The sequence below is a fragment of the Sparus aurata genome, chromosome 3 (genome assembly GCF_900880675.1).
Source record: "Sparus aurata chromosome 3, fSpaAur1.1, whole genome shotgun sequence".
Taxonomy (NCBI): domain Eukaryota; kingdom Metazoa; phylum Chordata; class Actinopteri; order Spariformes; family Sparidae; genus Sparus; species Sparus aurata.
In genome coordinates this window covers 1,435,495-1,456,238 of record NC_044189.1, presented here as the reverse complement: position 1 = coordinate 1,456,238, position 20,744 = coordinate 1,435,495, and the positions used below count along the sequence as shown (strand labels likewise).

Genomic DNA, 20,744 nt, shown 5'->3' with positions numbered 1-20,744 from the left:
CTCTACAGTGTATATTTATATTACATATATAGCAGCAGGTAGTTTTAGAGGCAAATATTTTACTTTTCCTCCACTTCACTCCTTTAAAGGACCGGTTGGATTAAAATCAGCCACCACAGTTAGATTTCTTTCTTTCAGAGCTGGTGAATTTTTTCTCAAACACTTAAATCCAACAACGATTCCAGAATATTCTGTTTAATCATTGAACAAGTGCTTGTTTGATTTTACACAATTCGAACAATTATAAATAATCTAACAACAATTTAATAAAAAAGAAAAAAAGGTCTAGTCATGGACTGATAATAAGTCGACCCCTGCTCTACAGTGTACACATGCATAAAAAATATATGCATGTATATATATAAAGTAGCAGGTAGTTTTAAAGGCAAATATTCTACTTTTACTCCACTTCACTCCTTTAAAGGACCAGTTGGATTAAAATCAGCCACCACAGTTAGATTTCTTTCTCTCAGAGCAGGTGAATCTTTTCTAAAACACTTCAATCCAATGACAATTCAGAATATTTTACTTTATTCATTGAACAAGTGCTTCTTTGATTTCACACAATTCAAACAAAATCATTCAAAAAAGAGAAGAACAATCAAAAGACTGACAGGAGAAAATAGAAATAAGAACCAGGAACAAAAATATCAACATCACTTGGTTATCTTTCATAAACTGGCACATGGATTCACATTTTCAACCTTTTCCAGACAAATAAGAGAATAATCATCAATACAATCATGTCAAGTGCATCACAAAGATCCCAAAAGTTAAAAGCTCAATTAAAGTAAAAATGTACATGAAACACAGAATACTGAATGGATAAATCATGGCAGTTAAATGACCTCTGCCTGTCACTCACTTCCTGCTGCTTCATCATTCAGAGTTTTTACTACAGATCTCGTCAGTCGATCTACACGACTGCAATCTGTAAAAGCTTCTTTCCAAATGTTTCCCTGTTTAAACGCAGTCAGTAAGTAGTAATAAGTAATAAGTGCAGATGAGCCTGAGAACGAGTATCAAGGCATCAATCATGTTCTTCAAGATTCAGTACAGCATCAAACCCTGACTGCTCCCACACACACAACAGTGACAGTATAAAGAACAGTTATATAAACAACTGTAACAGCTGCATTAGGATGAAAGATATCCTCACAAAAAAGTAAAAATCAATACAAAAAAACAAGTAAAATAAAAAAATTTAAAAAACACACAATGTAGCTTCAAGTCATCATTAATGGAAGTTCTGTCCTGTAAAAATGTAACAAAGTCGCAGCATCTCTATCTCAACAACTTTTTAATGATGATCCAAAGACCAAATAGCTTTGCTTTGTGCAGCCGACAGTATGACTGAAAGTCAGGCAGGTTGAGCTCTCTGCTCAGTGGGACAACAAGGAGTTTTAAGCTCGACTCTCGGAGCTTTACTGTTCCACAGGAATCATGAGATCTGGCTGTACAATTTCTTAAAGAACACTTGGTGTTGGCAGTGCTGCAAATAGGTAAATACATTTAGGTCAGATATTCATTCATAGGTAGAGAGCTCCATCATGTCAGGGGGAAGAGAGATGATATGTTAGCATTTGTTTGGATCATCGCTGATGGTTTGGGATAGATTACCTGAGTCATTTAGATTAAATCTGAATGTACCTATGTAGGTAAACCAGTCAAAACGAGGCCTTGGGTCATTAAACAGACCAAGCATCAAGTGTAGAACAGCTGGATGGGACCAGGTAAACATATGTAAACACACTATCTGATACAGGAACTGTGCTCTATGCAGTTTGCGATTTCAAGTGTCCCATGATACCGTTGTTCACAGTGTTACAGTACGTGGTGAAGCAGTTCAAGTTATTATTTAGGAGGTAACAAGTTGACAGGCCTCCGATCAAGCCAACACGTGGAGGTGATGATACTTCAGGTAGTTTCTGTGGACTGCAGGCAGCTGTAGGTTCATCTCCCCTCTCAAAGATCCGGCTCAGGTTGGTTGGATTCAGCAGATATTTCCTTGGAGAGCAGAGTTTCTTTTTTTCCTCTTCTTATACAGCATAGTGGACATATCATGAATATCGAATATATAAGAAATTGCATGGGAGCTGGTAACACAGCGCGTGTCTTCTACACGGCCATAATCGGAATTCTTCTTTTGACGCACGTTTGTTTGCATTTTTTGGATCAGTTTCCATCTCTCTGTAGGACTTTTGTGAAGAGTTCTTACGCTACATGGAACTTGTTTGTCAATGCTTGTTGCCTTTCTGCAGCAGGAGACTGTCAGCCTCTGGACTGCGGTTTGTTCCATTATTGGCTGCAAAGATGAACACTAGTGTTATTCTTGACACACAGTGCATAGTTGCCACATAAATACAATTTTAATCTAAATCAATGAATATCTCTTTTGACAAATTAACAAAAATGTCAAATAAAGAAAACATTTCTGAAACTATCAGTAACTGCAGCTCCTCCTCACTGTCTACACACACAAACACACAATATTAGGAACCCATAATGTTTAAGTGGCACTCTGCAGTTTTAGAGAAGAAATTGAAAGTCAGAATTTTAATATTAACAATATTAATGAGGTAATAAAACAAACCTTCTCAGGTCAGTTTGTTATTCAGTCATGAAGACAAAGACAGTTTGTTCATTTAGTTTGTTTAGACAGAAAAATATCAGTCAGTGAAGATTGTTACTTTATCAATGGTGATGTGTTGTTATTTCTTTTTGTGACTAATGTGTTTATTGTTAGTAGCTTTGGACTAAATCTTCTGCTAAATGCACTAAATGTAAATGTAATGAAGATTTTCTCTTCTCAGTAACATTTATTCTCTACAGAGTGCACATGTTTATCACAATCTGTGTTTATCACTTTATCTTCAGACTGTTTGAGGCCCGTCAACATCACATTAAACAGTGGAACAAATCCTCCATCTGAACCAGAGTTGTTACATATTACATATATAATATTAATCATCAGCACAATAACTACAGAAATGTTCAGAATTAAGACTTCTACCTTCAACAGAATCTATAGAGGAGAAATAAAACACTTACCACTGAGCAGAACAACAGCAAGGTCAGCTGTTAAGAAAGACAAAGTTTAAACTCACACAAACTATTTTGATCCATTCAGATTTAACTTTGTTAAAGTCTATGTGAAGTTACTGTCCAGATGTTACAGCCTGAGCAGGATGAAGTCAAAGAGAAAGATGCTGTTGTTCACAATTATTAAATGAGCTGATGAAAATACTTACTGATGGTGAGAGTTTTGCTGTCTTGACTTCCTGTTCAGAAAACAGAGGAAGTGGTGTTTAAAGGAAGCAGCAGAGTGAAACAACACAAGCATTCAAACATTCACTCTTATATAATATACATATATGGTGCTGTTGTTCCACCTCTGGTCTGTATGAAAGCTGCAGAGGTGGAACGGGGACAGTTTGGTTCAGAGGTTGTAACAGAGACGAGACTTCAGAGTGGACCGGAGTGTGACGGTCTGATGGTGTTCAGTTTGACAGATAAACAGATCCTTCACTCATCTAACAAAAGAGAAATGTCCTGAACTTTAACTCACAAAGCAACGTTTTCCGCTGGAAAACAGCCTCCATAGCCTCCTTCTGTTTTGTCATCATGTGACTCACTCAGTTAATCAGTGGCAGCTGATATGAGCGTCATTAAAACAGGTGAAAGTCAAAAATCCACTGACGAACCTGCTGCTACCTGAATGTTCTGTTAACGGCTCTGCTGAGGGGAGAGATTCTAATTCTATAACAGATTTGTTCGAGTCCTGTTTTTAGAGTTGCACCGATCAGGATTTTTAGGGCCGATCACCGAAAGCAGTATCTGCCGATCCCGATATTGCCGATCACTGATCACAGCGTCAAATCCATAAATTCTTCTATATTGTTGTCTTGTGTAACTTTCATATATTTAATTAATGATTCTTCTTACACAACATTGACATTGTATTATTGAGTATAAAAATTAGGAGATGAGAAAGTATCATGAAGTGACCACCGTTTTATTGCAGGCTGAGGCAATGTACAATATTTCACACTCTAGAGACTCTTAGAGACAACTTGGACTCAGCTTACATAGAGTAACTGTAGCTTACTAGTGGGAATGCAGTCAGGGTGGGAAATTTGTCATTTTAGGGGCAAGTCCATTTGGCCTTCAGTTTGTTTGTCAGGGGCACCAAGGCCACATGACAGGGCACAAAGGCCACTGAGTAAAATGTGTTGATTTACCTTTCAGACTGATACCATAACATCCTAATTTATAATAAGACATGGACTGTGTAACATAAAACATTTTTTAAATACCAAAATCAAGTTAAAGTTACATTAGAAAGTAGTTTTTGTTAAGTATGGTTAGGGTGAGGTGAGTTTTGTGACACCTCACTGAATATTAGTGTTATTGAATATTTCTCCCAATAGAAATTCCCCAAAATTATGGCAAAGCACATTTTTTCCAAACAAAAAAATTGTAGAATAACCAGCAGGAGACCACTGATGTGTGGAGTGATTTTGGTGGCACTACACTCTGAATAATAGTGAAGTTATTGAATATTTTGTAGTTTCTCTTTTCGGTGTTGCACTTTGTAGACGGTCCCTGCGCCCTCGTCTCACAGACGGCTGACCATACAGACCAGAGTTAATGTCCAGACGCTCGTTTAGATTAACATACGGTTGTAGCTCGTTGTCTTCCTCACTACGGTAGGAAAGAGCCGTCGTTTGTGTTTTAACAAGGTTTCACTTATGAGTTATTGATCCGGGAAGTTCGAATCTGTGAATATATTTCCAACTTTACCGGACTAAATCCTACCACATAAGTCAGTTACGTATCATGTCAAACCGGCTGCGCTCGCTCGCTGTGCTGTAAGTTTCGTTCTTGTTTTTTGAGACGCTGCTGCTGTTTGAGAGGCTTTCACGTGAGATCATCGTGATGATGAGACTCCACCTGCGCGAACCGCGGACTCACTGAAGTTACTGTGAGTGACTACTGTGCACTCAGGTGGCTGTAATTCAAGGCAAGCTCGCTACGCTGACCGGGCCAGGGGCACAGAGGACACTGTGGCCGTACGATGAGTTTTCTTTTCACAGGGCATCAAGGCCGAAGTGCGGGGCGACGGCGGCCATGAAATTCTCACCCTGCATGCAGTTAATGCACTGTCTTTATACTTAAACGTCATCTGATCGGCCTGATTTGATCTATTTTGAGAACTCCGATCAAAACCGATAGGGGCGTTACAGGCGATTGCGATCGGTTGCCGATCGATCGGTGCATCTCTACCTGTTTTAGTAATTCAGTGTATTCTGACAATCCAGGTGTGAGAACTCAAACAACACCTCAGGACAGGACCTCATCAAGCCCATCATAAAATAATAACACACCTTTGCACCTGATAAAACAACCACCACACTGAATCATCAGGTGATCTGTAATTGGTGTTAATGCACCACACTGAACACTGTAGTACAGAATCACTCATCTGGGATGTTCATTATTACATGTTAATGATTTTGATGTCGACATGTTGATATAATGTTTCTATGAAGCTGAATTCTCATAATAACTGATTTTTAAAGGGACACACAGCCGTTCATTAATCAGAGAACTTTCACTTCCACTCCACTGCTCTGTTTGTTGTCCAGAGAAGACAATGCAAATATATTTCACTTACCAATGAAGCCTTTCTTTTTTAGACGACCAGCACCACAGCGACCAGGACCAGGAGCCCTCCAACTGCCGCACCAATGATGGGTCCTCCTGAGCCAGAACCTGAGTTTTCTAAAACACAGAAAAAGATCTCTGTTATAGGGATGGAACGGTTTATGAAAACCGTCCGAACCATTTGGCTCGGCTGTCTTGGTTCGGTTTGCGTGTGTCCCGTTGGGTTCGTAAGCTCGTGCAACTTCTTTTCCTCATCTACTAACGAGGCGAAGCGTGTACACTCCAGAGCAGCAGGTGGCGGTACTGAGCTGGATGCGAACCGCCAGTAAACAAGAAGAAGCGAAGCAGAAAGTAATAGGCTGTGTCCGAAATCACTCACTACTCCCTATATAGTGCACTACACAGTGACTACGCCATTTTGTAGTGCTGTCCGAATGTCCAGTGGGAAATATTATACCCTATATAATGCACTTAATGTATCCCACAATGCATTGCGAAAAGTAGTGTACAACCAATGGTCACTTACCAAGCAATATTTACCATAATGCATTGCGCTGCGGATGAACGCATGGAGGTTTCAATTCACGTTTCAACTGCGTGACAGTAGTGACGTCATTAACGGCACCGGAGTGTCCGAAAGTGCGTATTTCTTTCTGCCGTGGCGCTCATTATATAGTGCACTGTGTTGGACTCTCTATGTAGTGACTCGGGAGCAGAATGAGTGGGTGATTTCGGACACAGCCGAGCATCTTTGGGTAAGTTGTGGAGACGTTTGTGGGCATGGCGAGTGGAAAAGAGTCGGAGCTGGAAGATGTTCCACCAACAGCACTGTATAGATCTGCTGTGGTATGGAACCACTTTGCATTTAGAGTGACCTACGATGACGGCGGTAAGAAAGTTGTTGACAAAAGTGCGACAGTGTGCAACATTGTGCAACACGTGTTGTTTATGCTAACAGTAACATGTCAGCTGCCAGAGAGTCGACAGGACAACTTCTACTCCCCGCAGCTTTTAAACAGCCTGACAGTGACGAGTCAGACGGCGACATGCAGAACGAGAGGAGCCGTATTTCATAGCCAAAGATACGCAGCCTTTTGCTGTGGTGGAGGGTGCAGGATTTTGTTGTATGATTAAAACACTCGATATAAAATAAAATTCCCTCCTGCAAACACTTCAGTAACACGGTAATTCTCGCACTTTATGAAGAGACCCGACGACTAATTGTTAAAGAGTTGTCTGACATAGCTTATGTATGCTTACTAGTGATGTATGGACCTCCAGGGCTCCTGAAAGTTTCCTGACTGTGACTGCCCGTTACATTACCTCAGAATGGGAGATGAAAACCTCCGTTTTACAGACGCGCCCCCTTTATGAGAGCCATACAAGCGAGCATCTCTACTAGCGATGTCTCCTCTCTTGCAGTGCCAGAATCTCACCTACTTCTTTTTTTTTTTACTTATTTTTTATAAAAATTTTCTTTCAGCAGTTACAGTATCAGGCTTTACACACTCGACAAAGCAATTATTCACATATCAGTGTCCTTATTGTCCAGTGGTGATGGTGGTGTCCTCTTGTTGTGTTCTATAATCTGTCCATTTTTCCTGAAATTGTGTCATAGTTTATGTGTAATTTTGTAATTTGTGTAATTTTTTCCATTACAAGTATTTCTTCCACAGTGCTCACCCACTGCTCCCCGGTCGGTGGTTCTGCTTTATACCATAACCTTGTTCTGGCTTTTTTACTTGCCGATAGCAGAACTTTAACAAGATACTCGTCCTCTTTTTGTATTATATCTCGTGTCAAATTTCCCAAATAAAGACTTGGGTATCTCGTATCCTATTACTTTTCTTAAACCCCACCATATTTTTTCCCAATATCCGATTATCTTTTGGCAAAACCAAAAAATATGCATATGGGCTACATCCATGTGTCCATATAGTCTCCAGCATGGTTGCTGGTTACATACAGTTTCCTTCCTAATGTTTGGATTTATAAAAAATCTGACCATATTTTTCCAATTGAATTCTCTCCAACTCCTGGAGCTAGTGGCTGTGCAATGCCTTTTACAAATATTAAACCATTCCTCCTCAGTTATTTGTTCCTTCAACTCTTTTTCTCATTTTTCTTTGATATAAAGAGAGGAAGTCCTCCTGCAAGACAACAAACCTCTGTATAAGGTTGAGATTACTGTACATTTTTTTCCTTCATAGGCTTTCAAAAACACACTAATAACTTCATTATCAGTGTCAGTGTTCATCTCCTTCTCAATATCATCCTTCTTGTAGCCGAAATAATTCCAGATAACTGAGGTTGCTTTTCTTTTTAGCACCAAGTCTTAGTTTTCCCGATTTTCTCTTGTTTGTTGCTCATTTGTCAATGTTGTTACCAGCGACTCACTCCATGTGCAGGGGCTGGTCGGCTTCGGCACACTGATTAAGAACTAATGTGATTGGTGGATCGCTGTGCATGCAGAGTCTGCAGGCACAGTGTGTGTCAGGTACCCTTGAAATTAGATGAGTTAATTTGCCTCCCACATTGCAGGCCCAGCTATGTGACTATTGCACACAGGTACATCGCGATGACGATGCTCAAATGATATATCGTGCAGCTCTAGCTGTAAAGTACAAAGACAAACTTTTTAGTTAATGTCTATGCCAGTTTGAGTGAAGGTGTTTGACCAGGACTCTTTTAAAACTTTAATGGTGGTAGAGTTATATGTTTGAGTGGACTACTCGGCACAAGAAGTCATTAAGGAGTTCAAGTTAGCTGCTGACCTAGCGGCTAGCGGTGCGTGCACAGACTTTGCTAACAAGCTAGCGACCAGCGAACTAGAAGAGTAGAGCCCGTGTGGAGCTGTGAGACCGACGACAGACACAAAGACCAGACGGAGCCGGACAGCGTTGGACTTTGTCGAGATCGTCAGCGGTGTGAGTCTTCTCTTCATCTCCCCTCCTGCTTCTGGCTGCCTGGATCCTGAGCGCGGGAGGCTAACTCAACTGAGTGACAGTATCAGTGTTTGTGTTTTGACTTTGTGGTGAAGCAGCCATTATCTTTAAGGCTACAATGTACAGGAGCTACCTTCAGGCCTGCAACTTTGAACTGGGTATTTTCATTTAGGCTATTTTATTGCCGGCTATTTTCTTTTCTTTGGGCCCATGTGTTTTAAATGTGTCTGTGAATGCACTTGATATTGTGTGTTGTAAAGCATTTGATAAGATCATTGAAGGAAACATTTAACCAGTGAGTTCAAATTTTCAAAGTAAATAACTCTAATAACTTTTTCATAAAACAGGTGTGGTTATTGAATACTTTTGAGACAAAGAGTGATTTGTGTTTGATAGATCACGAGTGTTTGTTTAAAGGGTGAAAGTGTTTAAAAGGAACAAAAGTAATCCCAAATACATTTCAGTTCATGGTAAAGCTTAAGTATTAATAATGATCTAAAAGGTAGAAAGTATTGCAAACAAATCCAAACCAATTTTGATATTTAAAAGAACACGCTAGAGAGGCGCTACAATGAGTAAATAACCTGTGCAGGTTGTGCCTGCAGATCGAGTCTGTGACGGTTTAACTACAACTCAAAACAACACAAAAATAAGGCCCCACCATCAAACACCTGCTTTTAAAATTTTTGGTTTAACAGTCCGGCCACATGGAAAACCGCAATTTATTGTTAATAGTTCATACAGATCAAGATGATTTACACTCTAATAATGAGCCTTGTAAACAGCACATAGTAACTTTGGAAGTGGAGCTAAACTCTCCTGTTTTCTGCTCATCTGGTCTCGAGGTAAATGTTGTATAAACACAAAGAGCTATCAGAACAGAGACAGCAGTTCCTTTAATGCACTCGATGTATCAGTTTATAGTAACGTCACATTGGACAGATTATAAATCAGAAATATAAACTATAAACTGTCAAGGACAGAAAGTGACAGTGATTGTGTATGACATAAAATGATTTTCTGTCTAAGTAGCCATAGGATTTAGTTTAGAGGAGCTTCTGTCACCAAAACGTGTCCAGATGTGCGACTCTTATCTCTGAAAGTGTAAATGAACCTAAGATATCATTCAAGGTGACCCTAGTTGAGGCTTCCATGTGGTGAAGAACCTTTACGTGTTATTTTATTTCATACATGTCACGAGCAGCTTTCTGCAAAACTGTGAAAACTAAAAACAAAATGAGAAACAAGTAAAAACAAGAAACAGATTCTTACCCCACTCTTTCATCACATACACACTGGATGCTTCATGAATGACTTCACAGGTGTATCTGGACTTGTCCTTCCTTAAGATCTCCACACTGTCTCGTCTCTGGAACGTGTCGTCTTCATTCGGTCGAACGCCCGAGCTCTCCAGTCCGTCCTCTCTATACAGTTTGCGGCCGTCCCGTTTGATCCACATGATGATGTCTTGGGGGTAGAAACCTGTCGCCAGGCACGTCAAACGGATGTTTGACTCGATGTTGGTGTCCCGTGTTAACACGTACACCTCAGGTGGAGCTGGAGACACAAACAGTAACTTAATATTTAACCAAGCATATGATTGGTCTCTGTGACAACGATTTCTTAACACCCGCTGCTGTATGCCCACTGTATTGACATCAGCTTTAGGCTTTTGAGCCTAAAGATGGCGCCGCATTGTTCGGCTGCTCATGATAGTTTAGTATGTTTTTATTAAGATCTGCTGCCTAGGATGCCAAGGACCGGCAAAAATCTTTACAAATTAATATATGATTGTCATCTCTTACTGGAATTGGGATGATCCAGTGACTTCAGCTGCGTAGACGCGCGTGCTTTGCCGACAAGACCTGGTTGCTATGGACGTTCCTAGCATCACAAGCTGAGTGAGGTGCAAGCGGAGGCAGTGTGACCGAAGACGGAAGCGCGGCTGTCGAGCGGGGCTAACAGCTAAGCTAAAGGCAACTCAACGGAGAACGCCGCTTCCCTCCATCCTACTTTCCAATGTCCGAAATTTATATGCTCTAGTTTTTTTCTATCCTGCACTATTCTGAGCCACTGAAATTAAATTTTGTTCCTATTGCACTGTAAAGTGTAATACGAATGTCAATAAAAGAAAGTCTAAGTCTAATGATGAACACTGATCCTTTGTTGTTTACTGTCTCTTTCTATCTATTTGACATCTGGACATCAGAGAAAGGAGGATGTGGGTGATGACATGAGCTACAGGAGACGTTAACATTCAGGCGAATTCAATAAGGAAATATTAACCTGACCCGAACCCATAATTTAATCTATAGAAGTTAGATTTGGTAAAATATGATCAAACCTTTGTGGCACCAATTTTGCCACAACTGGAGCTGAAAGACATTTTTACATGCTGACAGAATTTATTTGTTTCAGTCGTCTGTCAAACAGAAATAAAACAGATGTTATAAAATCCAAACTGTTTTATGTCCAGTTAGTTTCATGTTTCATATTTGAAGTGGCACAGCAGTAATTAGATTACTGGTGCTACTATTATTATCTCTTTTATTGTATCAATGACATTAAAAACACAGAAAAGGCCTTCAGTAATACATACAGGCTGTGTTGAGCTGATTCATCCCGTAACTCCAGAACTTGTTCAGCCACTGCATACACTCATTCTCCAGGTAGCCTTTAATTTTATTATTCAGGTCAGTGTCATTATCCCACTTCCTCTTGGTCTCTTCTGCTGCTGTGACCGGGGCGACCCAGACTGAGCGGAAGTTGTTGAAGGACAGGAAGTCAGATCCATCGTAGTTGTATCTATCCATGCCACGGTGGAACTTCATCGTGCCGTCTTCCTGCATTTCACCCTCACAGCCAACCATCCACTGAAGAACATGGAGATCTGTAACCAGAGAAGAAAGACCAGGCGGTGAAGTAAAGGACAAACAACAAGACAGTGAGCTGAGATAAATCTGAATATTTGTGGTTTTCTGATGAAACATTATACGATAACATGCTGATTCTTGAGGGTTTGGATAAAACAGGTTTCAATTATTTTTTTTTTAAAGTATTAAGTAAGTGTGTAAGTGGACATAATGGACTTATAATCATATAAATTATAAGCACACATGTACAAATCTTACACATGTAAAAGACCCACAGATGATCAACCACGATTATTTTAAAGAAGAAAATGTTCGTTTTCAGCAGAATTAGCACTTTTCTTTCCAGGGACAGGTTTTGCTACCTGAAATCTAGCTTAGCTTTGTTTTCTGAGCCCAGCCTATTAGATGAGCTTGACTTCTGTCTAAAAAAGGTGGAAGTGTTTTGATTCTAAGATGCATCGCGATGCTGATGTGGAAGATTCTGCATCAATGAAAAAGTAGCCATGTACAGTGACATAGATGCTGTACACGGCGATGCATCAAGTATTGTTTCGCTCTCGAATTGTTGACAGCTGAATGGTAATCAATAGGGGTGTCACGATTCTCCAAATCCTCGATTCAATTACATTTTTGATTCTAAGGTCACGATTCGATTCGATTCTCGATTTTTACATTTATTTATTTTTTAAAGCACAGGTTGCTATGCCATTTTTAAACTAGACTTTTATCCAATATAATATCTGACCTTTGTTCGTCAAATTTAAAACATTTATTAACAACATAATGTAACAATAACTTATATCTTCAGTCAATGTGAAACTTAAAGAAAATAACCTGACATCTAGTTTATGCAGAGCTTGCAAACTGTGGCTTTTTTGTCGACAACGCGAATGTTATCAACATAACTCATTAGAAATCCAAAATACTTCCGCATTGGGCGACGGTCTGTGGGTCTCCTGCATCTAGAGTTGCCATTGTTGTAAGAATGCCGTAGCCCCTTTCAGGAATAAGGCGGTGCGTGAAGTGTGTGCGTAAGGTGCGTAAGGTGTGAGTGGGCGAGCAAGAGTGAGGGAGCGTGCGTACATGCGGGACAGTGAATGAACAGGAGAGGAAAGAGAAGCAAAAGCAGTAGCAGTAGTAGCGAGAGCAATAAAGTGTACAATATAGGCTGCAGTTTGGCTCTGAGTAAAGGCGACGGCTCCTCCAGATACAGCAAAGCTCCCTGGTATTATTTCCCGACCAGCTTCACACGTGAAAGGGGGTTCACCCCTTAGATAAACACAAACTTCGCTGGAGGAAATCATCTCCCCTGTGCTTCCCAACCACAGTCCGGGAGCCGAACAGAAATGGTCTAACACCATGCTATCGTCTGGCTGGCTGTAGCTAATAGCTACTGGCTTAGCTAGTAGCTAAGTTAGAGGAGGTTGACTCGCAGCACTTTAACACGGGTGTGTTTTTTTTTGTCGCTCGGCAAGCAGACCGGACGTGACATGGGAGCGTGGCAGCATCGACGATACTATTTTTTAATTCGAAGTTCGAGATTGTGACTTAAATTTGATTACTGGGGGTGTCACGATTTCGATTTAAAATCGAAATCGTGACACCCCCAGTAATCAAATCGAATAACGAGACCAGTGAAGATTCACACCTCTACTATCTACTATATTTATTGATGAACTAAAAAGCAGTTCGGTCCTTCACGTTTCATGGATCTTACCTGTGTCGTTCTGTCTCATACGATCCTTCAGGATGTTGATGTTGACTTCGAACCACTGCTGCTTTTTCAGACGGGACTGTGTGCCTTTGACCCAGAAGTCTGGATCCAGTCGCTCTCTCATCCAGGTCTGTTTGGGAACTTTCTCTTTAGTTTTGCTGTCAAAGTAGTCAATCATCCTGCTGTCCAGCATACCAATGGCTGTGAACTTGTGGATGCCTGGGAGACCGAGATCTTTGGAGAGGGCGGTGTAGATGTAATGGAGGGAATGTGTCTCTGAATGTCAAACAGACAGATATTCATTAGACAGATAAGAACCATCAGATCTGACAGATTAAAGCTCTGGCAGCACCGTGGAGATGTGTTGGGCATTTACTGGAATGAACAGAGCGAGAACTCTGTCTTTGAAGCTCTGACACCATTTTTTTTTTTTTTTTTAAATCAACTGGATTGAAAGATTCCTTAAGAATCCAAATAGTACATGCAATATTTCCCCCTGAGTTCACCTAGACTTAGAAACCCACATGAAGGCCTGTTGGGTCAACGACCTATAACTGCGCGTTCAGACCGAAAGCGCACAAAGAGGAAAATCCGCCTTGTCCACTCCACCTAAGTCGCTTAAGTCGCTTTTGTCACCCTGTTCGTTAGGGCTGGGTATTGTTAAGAACCTCACAGTTCGATTCGATTTCGATTCTTTAGGTTGCAATTCGATTCAATATCGATTCGATTCAATATTGAACTGACCCCGCCTCTCTCTCCGGAGGAGAGTGATACTCGCGAGCGCACGGTGCAGCAGCCAGGGTGAGACCGGCTGCGCTGGGAGTTTACAGTCTCCGAAAGAGCGTCAGACATCGGCTACCCGCCTCCGCAGCTCCGATGTGTTTCAGCGGCGCATCACCCTCCGAGCCTTGAGCAAGGTCGCGAGCGAGGTCGCAGGCTAGACGCTTCCAGCTGCTTGAGGCGGGGACCGAGAGGTCCGGCGAGGGACAGCGGGTGGTCGCTTGCCTGAATGGATTCAGAGGATTTTATGAATCGATATTGAATTGGGAAAAAATATATTGCAATGCATTGATCAATCGATATTTTTACCCACCCCTACTGTTCGTCCTTGCTTCTAAATTTAAAGGGCCCGCACACCACTCGCGTTAAAGACCACCACGCAACTACTGCTGTAGCAGCCCATCCATTTACCGACATCGTTGATCACGGAAAGTTACTTGATGAAGTCATTAAATAGCATGCTAGCATGCTACGTTGCAACGCTAGTATGGTATAATTTCTCTCCTTTCCTACAAACATATTACACAATCAAAAGCGACCTTCCTCCACGCATCGGCCGTCTTTAATTGATCCCTATTAGAGTTTAGATTCTCTGCCCGAGCCCGAGCCGACCTGGACCACTTAAAAAAGATTAAATGAATACCACCAAGGTAATGATTGTCACATACTGACAATTATTTAGAGCTGTCCAAAACGATTAATCTAGCGATTATTTTTTCGATTAGTCGACTAATCTAACGATTAATTTAACGTTACATGACCAAACAAAAGTAACATAGTAACTGTCGTTGGTAACTTATATGAGGGAAAAAATACCGCAGTTGTAGGCGGCCGAGACCGAGACTTCAGTGAATTTTCCCCCAGAAAACAGCCTTCGTCCCCGCGAGTGACAGAGTCACTCAGCGACCTGTTTACTGATGGCAATTATGTAATAATGTAATTCAGTGGGTTCTCAATCACTACATTATAAACGGTCCGCGGGTTTAGATTGACAGGGGGGACACCTGGGAAACACCCCAACGTTATCATCACGTCTCTTTAGGAGCGGCAGCGCAGCTTTCTATGTTAATTACGCTGCAGCGTTAATTCAGCGTCTCTGTGTGAGAGGGGCTATTCTCAGCCTCTGCAGTTACTCTTTTTTTTTTTTGATCGGCCATCCCGATTGGCCAGTGGGTGCTCGAGCACCGGAGCACCCACGGGATCGGCGCCTATGGTCAGGGGCCCATGAAGGAAGAAAAATATAAATAAAAAAACAGCTGTCCAGAATTGCCACAGGCCCTGTTGTGTGAATGAAATAGCTGGAGGCGGGTCGGTAAGTGCTGAGTGGCCTTGATGCCTGTCAGTCATGATGAGTCGCGTCCAGGGCTGTAAACTAGCGGTCACCACTCGGCAAATGCGACTAAAATATTCCCCTGGCGACTTAATTTTGGAGGGACACATGCCACGGGGCGGGTAAATGTTTGTTCCGATGGTCGCGCTCTTGCAATAAATTATGCATGATATAGCAAAACACTGTAGTAGCTAGGGCTGTAGCGATACACTAATCTCACGATACGATACGATACACGATATTCAGCTCACGATATGATATATTATTGATATTTAGCCAACGATACGATTTGATACGATTCGATACACTTACATCATTTTCTGAAAGATTTTAAAAGGAACAGTGTGATTTTGGTGACATCTTGTGAGTGAATATGACAATACAACCATTTAATTAATAGTAGGGCTGGGTATCACCAGGTACCTCGCGATACAATACCATCACAATATTTTGCCCTCGATAACGATAATATCACGATACAGCGATTCTGCGATAATCGACATATTGCAAGACATTTCATCCACGATACATCACGATATCTGTGTCAATGAAGAAATTCAGAATTTATTGACTGCACTGAATCCATTTCACAGGAATGACAAAACATTGTCAATCAATTTCACATGAATGACAGCCAAGTAAACAAAGAGTATATTGCACAGTGTCTCTTCTTAACACACACACTGACTACAACTATCATTAAATATCTATATGTGTGGGTTTCAGAGGTACTTAAACCATTTTTTTAATTTAATTTGGTTGTATACCTATGTTTGAATAAAGATAAAGCTGTCCTCCCGAAGAGGGGTGGTGGTGGTGGGCCAAAAAATTATTATTATTTTTTTTTTATTTTTATTTTTAAATATCGATATTTGGCACCAGTGTATCGATAACGTACCTCAAGACGAAATATTGCGATATATCATAGTATCGATATTTTGGCACACCCCTAGTAGTAGCTGTAAAGTGATAAATTATGACGGTAGCAAACGTTTGTGCTAAACCGGTGATTTGTTGTGTGTCGCACTGAAGTAGCTCCCCCGACGTCACCGCTGTAGAAAATAGTTTCCCTCAGAAGCAACGTAGCGTGCGCGTCACCGCTCTTTAAAAGTTTGGCGCAATCACTGTGATCACAGAGGACTGTAGAGAGGTAAACCTGTTATTGATCCCACAGTAATGTTATCAATATTATCATTATTAGCTAGCTAACAGTTTGGGGTCATTACATACAGATACATTACGGAGTAAAAACCGAGTATAGACCCAATACTTACATTTAAATATGAGATCTGCAACACTTGAAGTTATTTATTTATTTCTTCTCTTTGGGTGCGCGATGAATCTTGGGATATGTGAGAGTAGTAGCGGTGCACACTCCAAAAACAGGTAAAAGGAGTGCGCATTTGTGGGGTGCATTATGAGAACACTTTGAATTGGGACACCCTTCGCCGCGGCATAGTGACGTGATTGCACTTCAAATGCGCACTCGAAGTGTGCAGACCCTGAACTGGGACACAGCCATCCCCATTGGTTATCGCATGGCTTGTCCACCTTTTCCGCCAAAACGCGTCATAGCTCATTACAGACAGTTGGAGGATTTTTAACTTTTTTTTTTCTCCTAATCCGCCTATTCCACCTTTCCCTCCTTGTCCGCCTGGCTCCCAATACACAATAAATGACTTCCGGGATCATTTTCCTCTTTATGGTCTGAACGTACAGTAAGTGACCCAAACGACAGTGAAACGCCCACATTCTGTAAGGACACTCCCACACAGAGTGTAAAAGCCTGCAACCCCCCTAGTTAGAACTGAAGAAGCCGTCTGGATGAGGTGAAACGTCTTCAAGGAACTAAAACAGGTCCAGTTGACTGCAATACAGAACTTTGATTTGCCCTGATTGGGTGACTGAGAACCTTCATCATTAACATCTACTGTATATCGGAAATTCACATCAATGAAAACAAACAAACAAACAACAAATCCTGATGCTTTGTAGCATGTTTTGTGAAACAAACAGGAAGAAGTCCTGGGTCAAAGGGTCAAAGCAACTTTAAAGACGTCACAACTTCCTGTCTTACTTTCGTTTTCAACCTGACGCACATTAACGAGTCTAAACTGTAACTTACCCCTACTTCCCGCCACCGCTGTCCACAAAAGGACTAAAATGACGATTAACTTCATTTCCCCCTCGAACAGGACTTCTTTCTCATTTCTAATGTCGAGTTTTATTGGACGGTGAGCTGATTCAGCAGTCAGCTTACCGTGCAAAGCTGCTGCTTCCTACTTCCAACTGCAGTGCGGTGCATTCAAGGGCTGCTCGTAATTACAGAAGTCACGCCATAAATAAAAGTATTCAACAGTTGATGACTGGAAAAAGTTCTATTCACTGATGAATCCAGGTTTGATATTTATGGTAGTGACAGATACGACACTAAAATAAGTCGATGGACACTTTCAATTCTGATGTGAATCAACTGTTGAGCACTGGTACAAATGTTCACTCTAAAAGTTAACCGCGACACATGTCAGTGAACGCACCATGACTGCAGCGCCTCTGTTTGTGGTTTGTTGCTGTGAGGAAGTTAATCCAGGCTGACTGCAATTTATCAGATGTATTGATCAAGTTTACTTCACTGCACTGACGAGACATCTAAAGAATTATGTAGAATTATATTCCAGTTATTGTAAATAATAAGTTTACTAAAAATAAGAAACAAAATAAGAAACGTAGTTATATTAAAATTGTACATATAGCATTTCATTTTTAACATGTTAAGTTGAAACATGTCTAAAAGATAATATATTAAATATATTTAAGATCACAGTTATATGATTTAACCTCTCTTAGTAACTTTCTTCCTATTTTTTCTCTCCACAGTGATGATAAAACTACATGTGAGTCACTTTTAAGCAGTTAAATGAATGAAGCTGTTGCTGTGAGGACACATGAGAGCGTTAAACGACCTGACAGTTAAAACAGAAAACACTCTCGACTCACAGCGGACAGCTCAGGTTTCTCCGGCCGGATGACGGTGCTCCTGCTCCGGGTGTCTGGTGGAGCCCGCGCCGGGGACTGGGAGCTCCTGGCCGGCCTCTGCTGCTGCGGCGGCCCGCTGCCTGTACCGCGGAGCGTCACCATGGTAACGCTCTCACTCAAGCTAGCAGGCGAACTGTTAGCTGTTAGCTTACCGGAGGGTTATCAGCACCGGGAAAAACGGCGGAAACACCGGAGACAGACGCTCTCAGACGTCTCCCGGTGGTTCTGCTCACACACACACACCACACACCACACACACACAGTATATCTGATGGAGACGCTCCGCCGTTAAACCGCCGAGAGGATTCGAAAACGCAGCGATCTGACGCCACCTAGTGACGTCATGCCGTAATATGCGTGTGACAACGAAAAAGTCAAAAACGAGGAAAAAAAATTCTTTATTCTTTATTCTTCCACTTCACTACATTTTAGAGGCAAATATTGTACTTTTACTCCACTGCATTTATTAAATAATTATTTAATTACTAGTTGAAGAATGCAGGCTACATCAGAGCCAAAAAGCTAATGTCTTAATCAATTTACTTAACAACAATTTAATAAAAAAAAAAAAAAGGTCTAGTCATGGACTGATAATAAGTCGACCCCTGCTCTACAGTGTATATTTATACTACATGTATAGTAGCAGATAGTTTTAGAGGCAAATATTCTACTTTTACTCCACTTCACTCCTTTAAAGGACCGGTTGGATTAAAATCAGCCACCACAGTTAGATTTCTTTCTCTCAGAGCTGGTGAATCTTTTCTCAAACACTTCAATCCAACAACCATTTCAGAATATTTTGCTTTATTTATGGAAAAAGTGCTTCTTTGATTTCACACGATTCAAACAAAATCACTCAAAAAAGAGAAGAACATTAAAAAGACTGACAGGAGAAAATAGAAAGAAGAAACCAGGAACAAAAATATCAACATCATTTGGTTATCTTTCATAAACTGGCGCATGGTTCATATTCTTTATCTTTCTCAGACAAATAAGAGAATAATCATCAATACAATCATGTCAACTGAATCCCAAAGATCCCAAAAGTTAAAAGCTTAATTAAAGTAAAAATGTACATGAAACACAGAATACTGAATGGATAAAATCATGGCAGTAATGACCTCTGCCTGTCACTCACTTCCTGCTGCTTCATCATTCAGAGTTTTTACTACAGATCTCGTCAGTCGATCTACACGACTGCAAACTGTAAAAGCTTCTTTCCAAATGTTTCCCTGTTTAAACGCAGTCAGTAAGTAGTGATAAGTAATAAGTGCAGATGAGCCTGAGAACGAGTATCAAGGCATCAATTATGTTCTTCAAGATTCAGTACAGCATCAAACCCTGACTGCTCCCACACACACAACAGTGACAGTATAAAGAACAGTTATATACACAACTGTAACAGCTGCATTAGGATGAAAGATATCCTCATAAAAAAGTAAATACAAAACAAATACTTACAAAAAAATTTTTTTTTAAAAATACATAATGTAGCTTCAAGTCGTCATTAATGGAAGTTCTGTCCTGTAAAAATGCTTCCTCTTATTTATCTTTCCTGAGAGTCAGTATGAGGAGAGCTCTTTGAGACACAAGATGGCTCCTCACTTTTCCAGCTAACGGCGTCACATTTATTAACTGCAATCAGGGCTAATCTGACAAACCAGTGTTGCCCCTCCAGTTGTTGGGTGGAGCTGAGTAGTCCTCCAGCAGGGTCAGCCTCGGGCTGGTTGGGATCTCTATCTCAACAACTTTTTAATGATGATCCAAAGACCAAATAGCTTTGCTTTGTGCAGCCGACAGTATGACTGAAAGTCAGGCAGGTTGAGCTCTCTGCTCAGTGGGACAACAAAGAGTTTCAAGCTCGACTCTCGGAGCTTCACCGTTCCACAGGAATCATGAGATCTGGCTGTCCAATTTCTTAAAGAACACTTGGTGTTGCAGTGCTGCAAATAGGTAAATACATTTAGGTCAGATATTCATTCATAGGCAGAGAGCTCCATCATGTCAGGGGGAAAGAGATGATATGTTGTCATTTGTTTGGATCATCGCTGATGGTTTGGGATAGATTACCTGAGTCATTTATATTAAATTTGAATGTACCGATGTACGTAAACCAGACAAAACGAGGCCTTGGGTCATTAAACAGACCAAACATCAAGTGTAGAACAGCTGGATGTGACCAGGTAAACATATGTAAACACACTAGCTGATACAGGAACTGTGCTCAGGGTTCGTACACATTTTTCAAGGTCAAATTCAAGCACTTTTCAAGCACTTTTAAGGGTAATTTTTAAGATTTTCCAGCTCCTTATTGCTGGGGTAAAATACGTATCTAAAGGAATATATATACTTGTGATTTTTTTTCTTCACTTTTTATAACAATTATGTAAATTGTATTA

General features: G+C 40.8%; 1 protein-coding gene and 1 long non-coding RNA gene across 2 annotated transcripts; both read right to left on the bottom strand.

Moving 5' to 3' along the window:
• Positions 1 to 508: 508 nt before the first annotated feature.
• Positions 509 to 17,567, bottom strand: LOC115578637 (HLA class I histocompatibility antigen, B-53 alpha chain-like). Its single transcript, XM_030411695.1, has 8 exons — positions 17,435 to 17,567; positions 13,203 to 13,475; positions 11,212 to 11,502; positions 9,885 to 10,169; positions 5,678 to 5,784; positions 3,252 to 3,281; positions 3,052 to 3,078; positions 509 to 2,305 (listed from the first exon to the last, which is right to left on the bottom strand). Exons 1-5 carry the CDS (start codon positions 17,487 to 17,489, stop codon positions 5,696 to 5,698), a joined length of 993 nt encoding a protein of 330 aa, XP_030267555.1. The 5' UTR covers positions 17,490 to 17,567; the 3' UTR covers positions 509 to 2,305; positions 3,052 to 3,078; positions 3,252 to 3,281; positions 5,678 to 5,695.
• Positions 17,568 to 19,132: 1,565 nt separating this feature from the next.
• Positions 19,133 to 20,688, bottom strand: LOC115578640 (uncharacterized). The gene is made up of 2 exons (XR_003983496.1): positions 20,226 to 20,688; positions 19,133 to 20,123 (listed from the first exon to the last, which is right to left on the bottom strand). It is a non-coding gene; the product is annotated as an uncharacterized LOC115578640 (long non-coding RNA).
• Between the last annotated feature and the right edge of the window lie 56 nt (positions 20,689 to 20,744).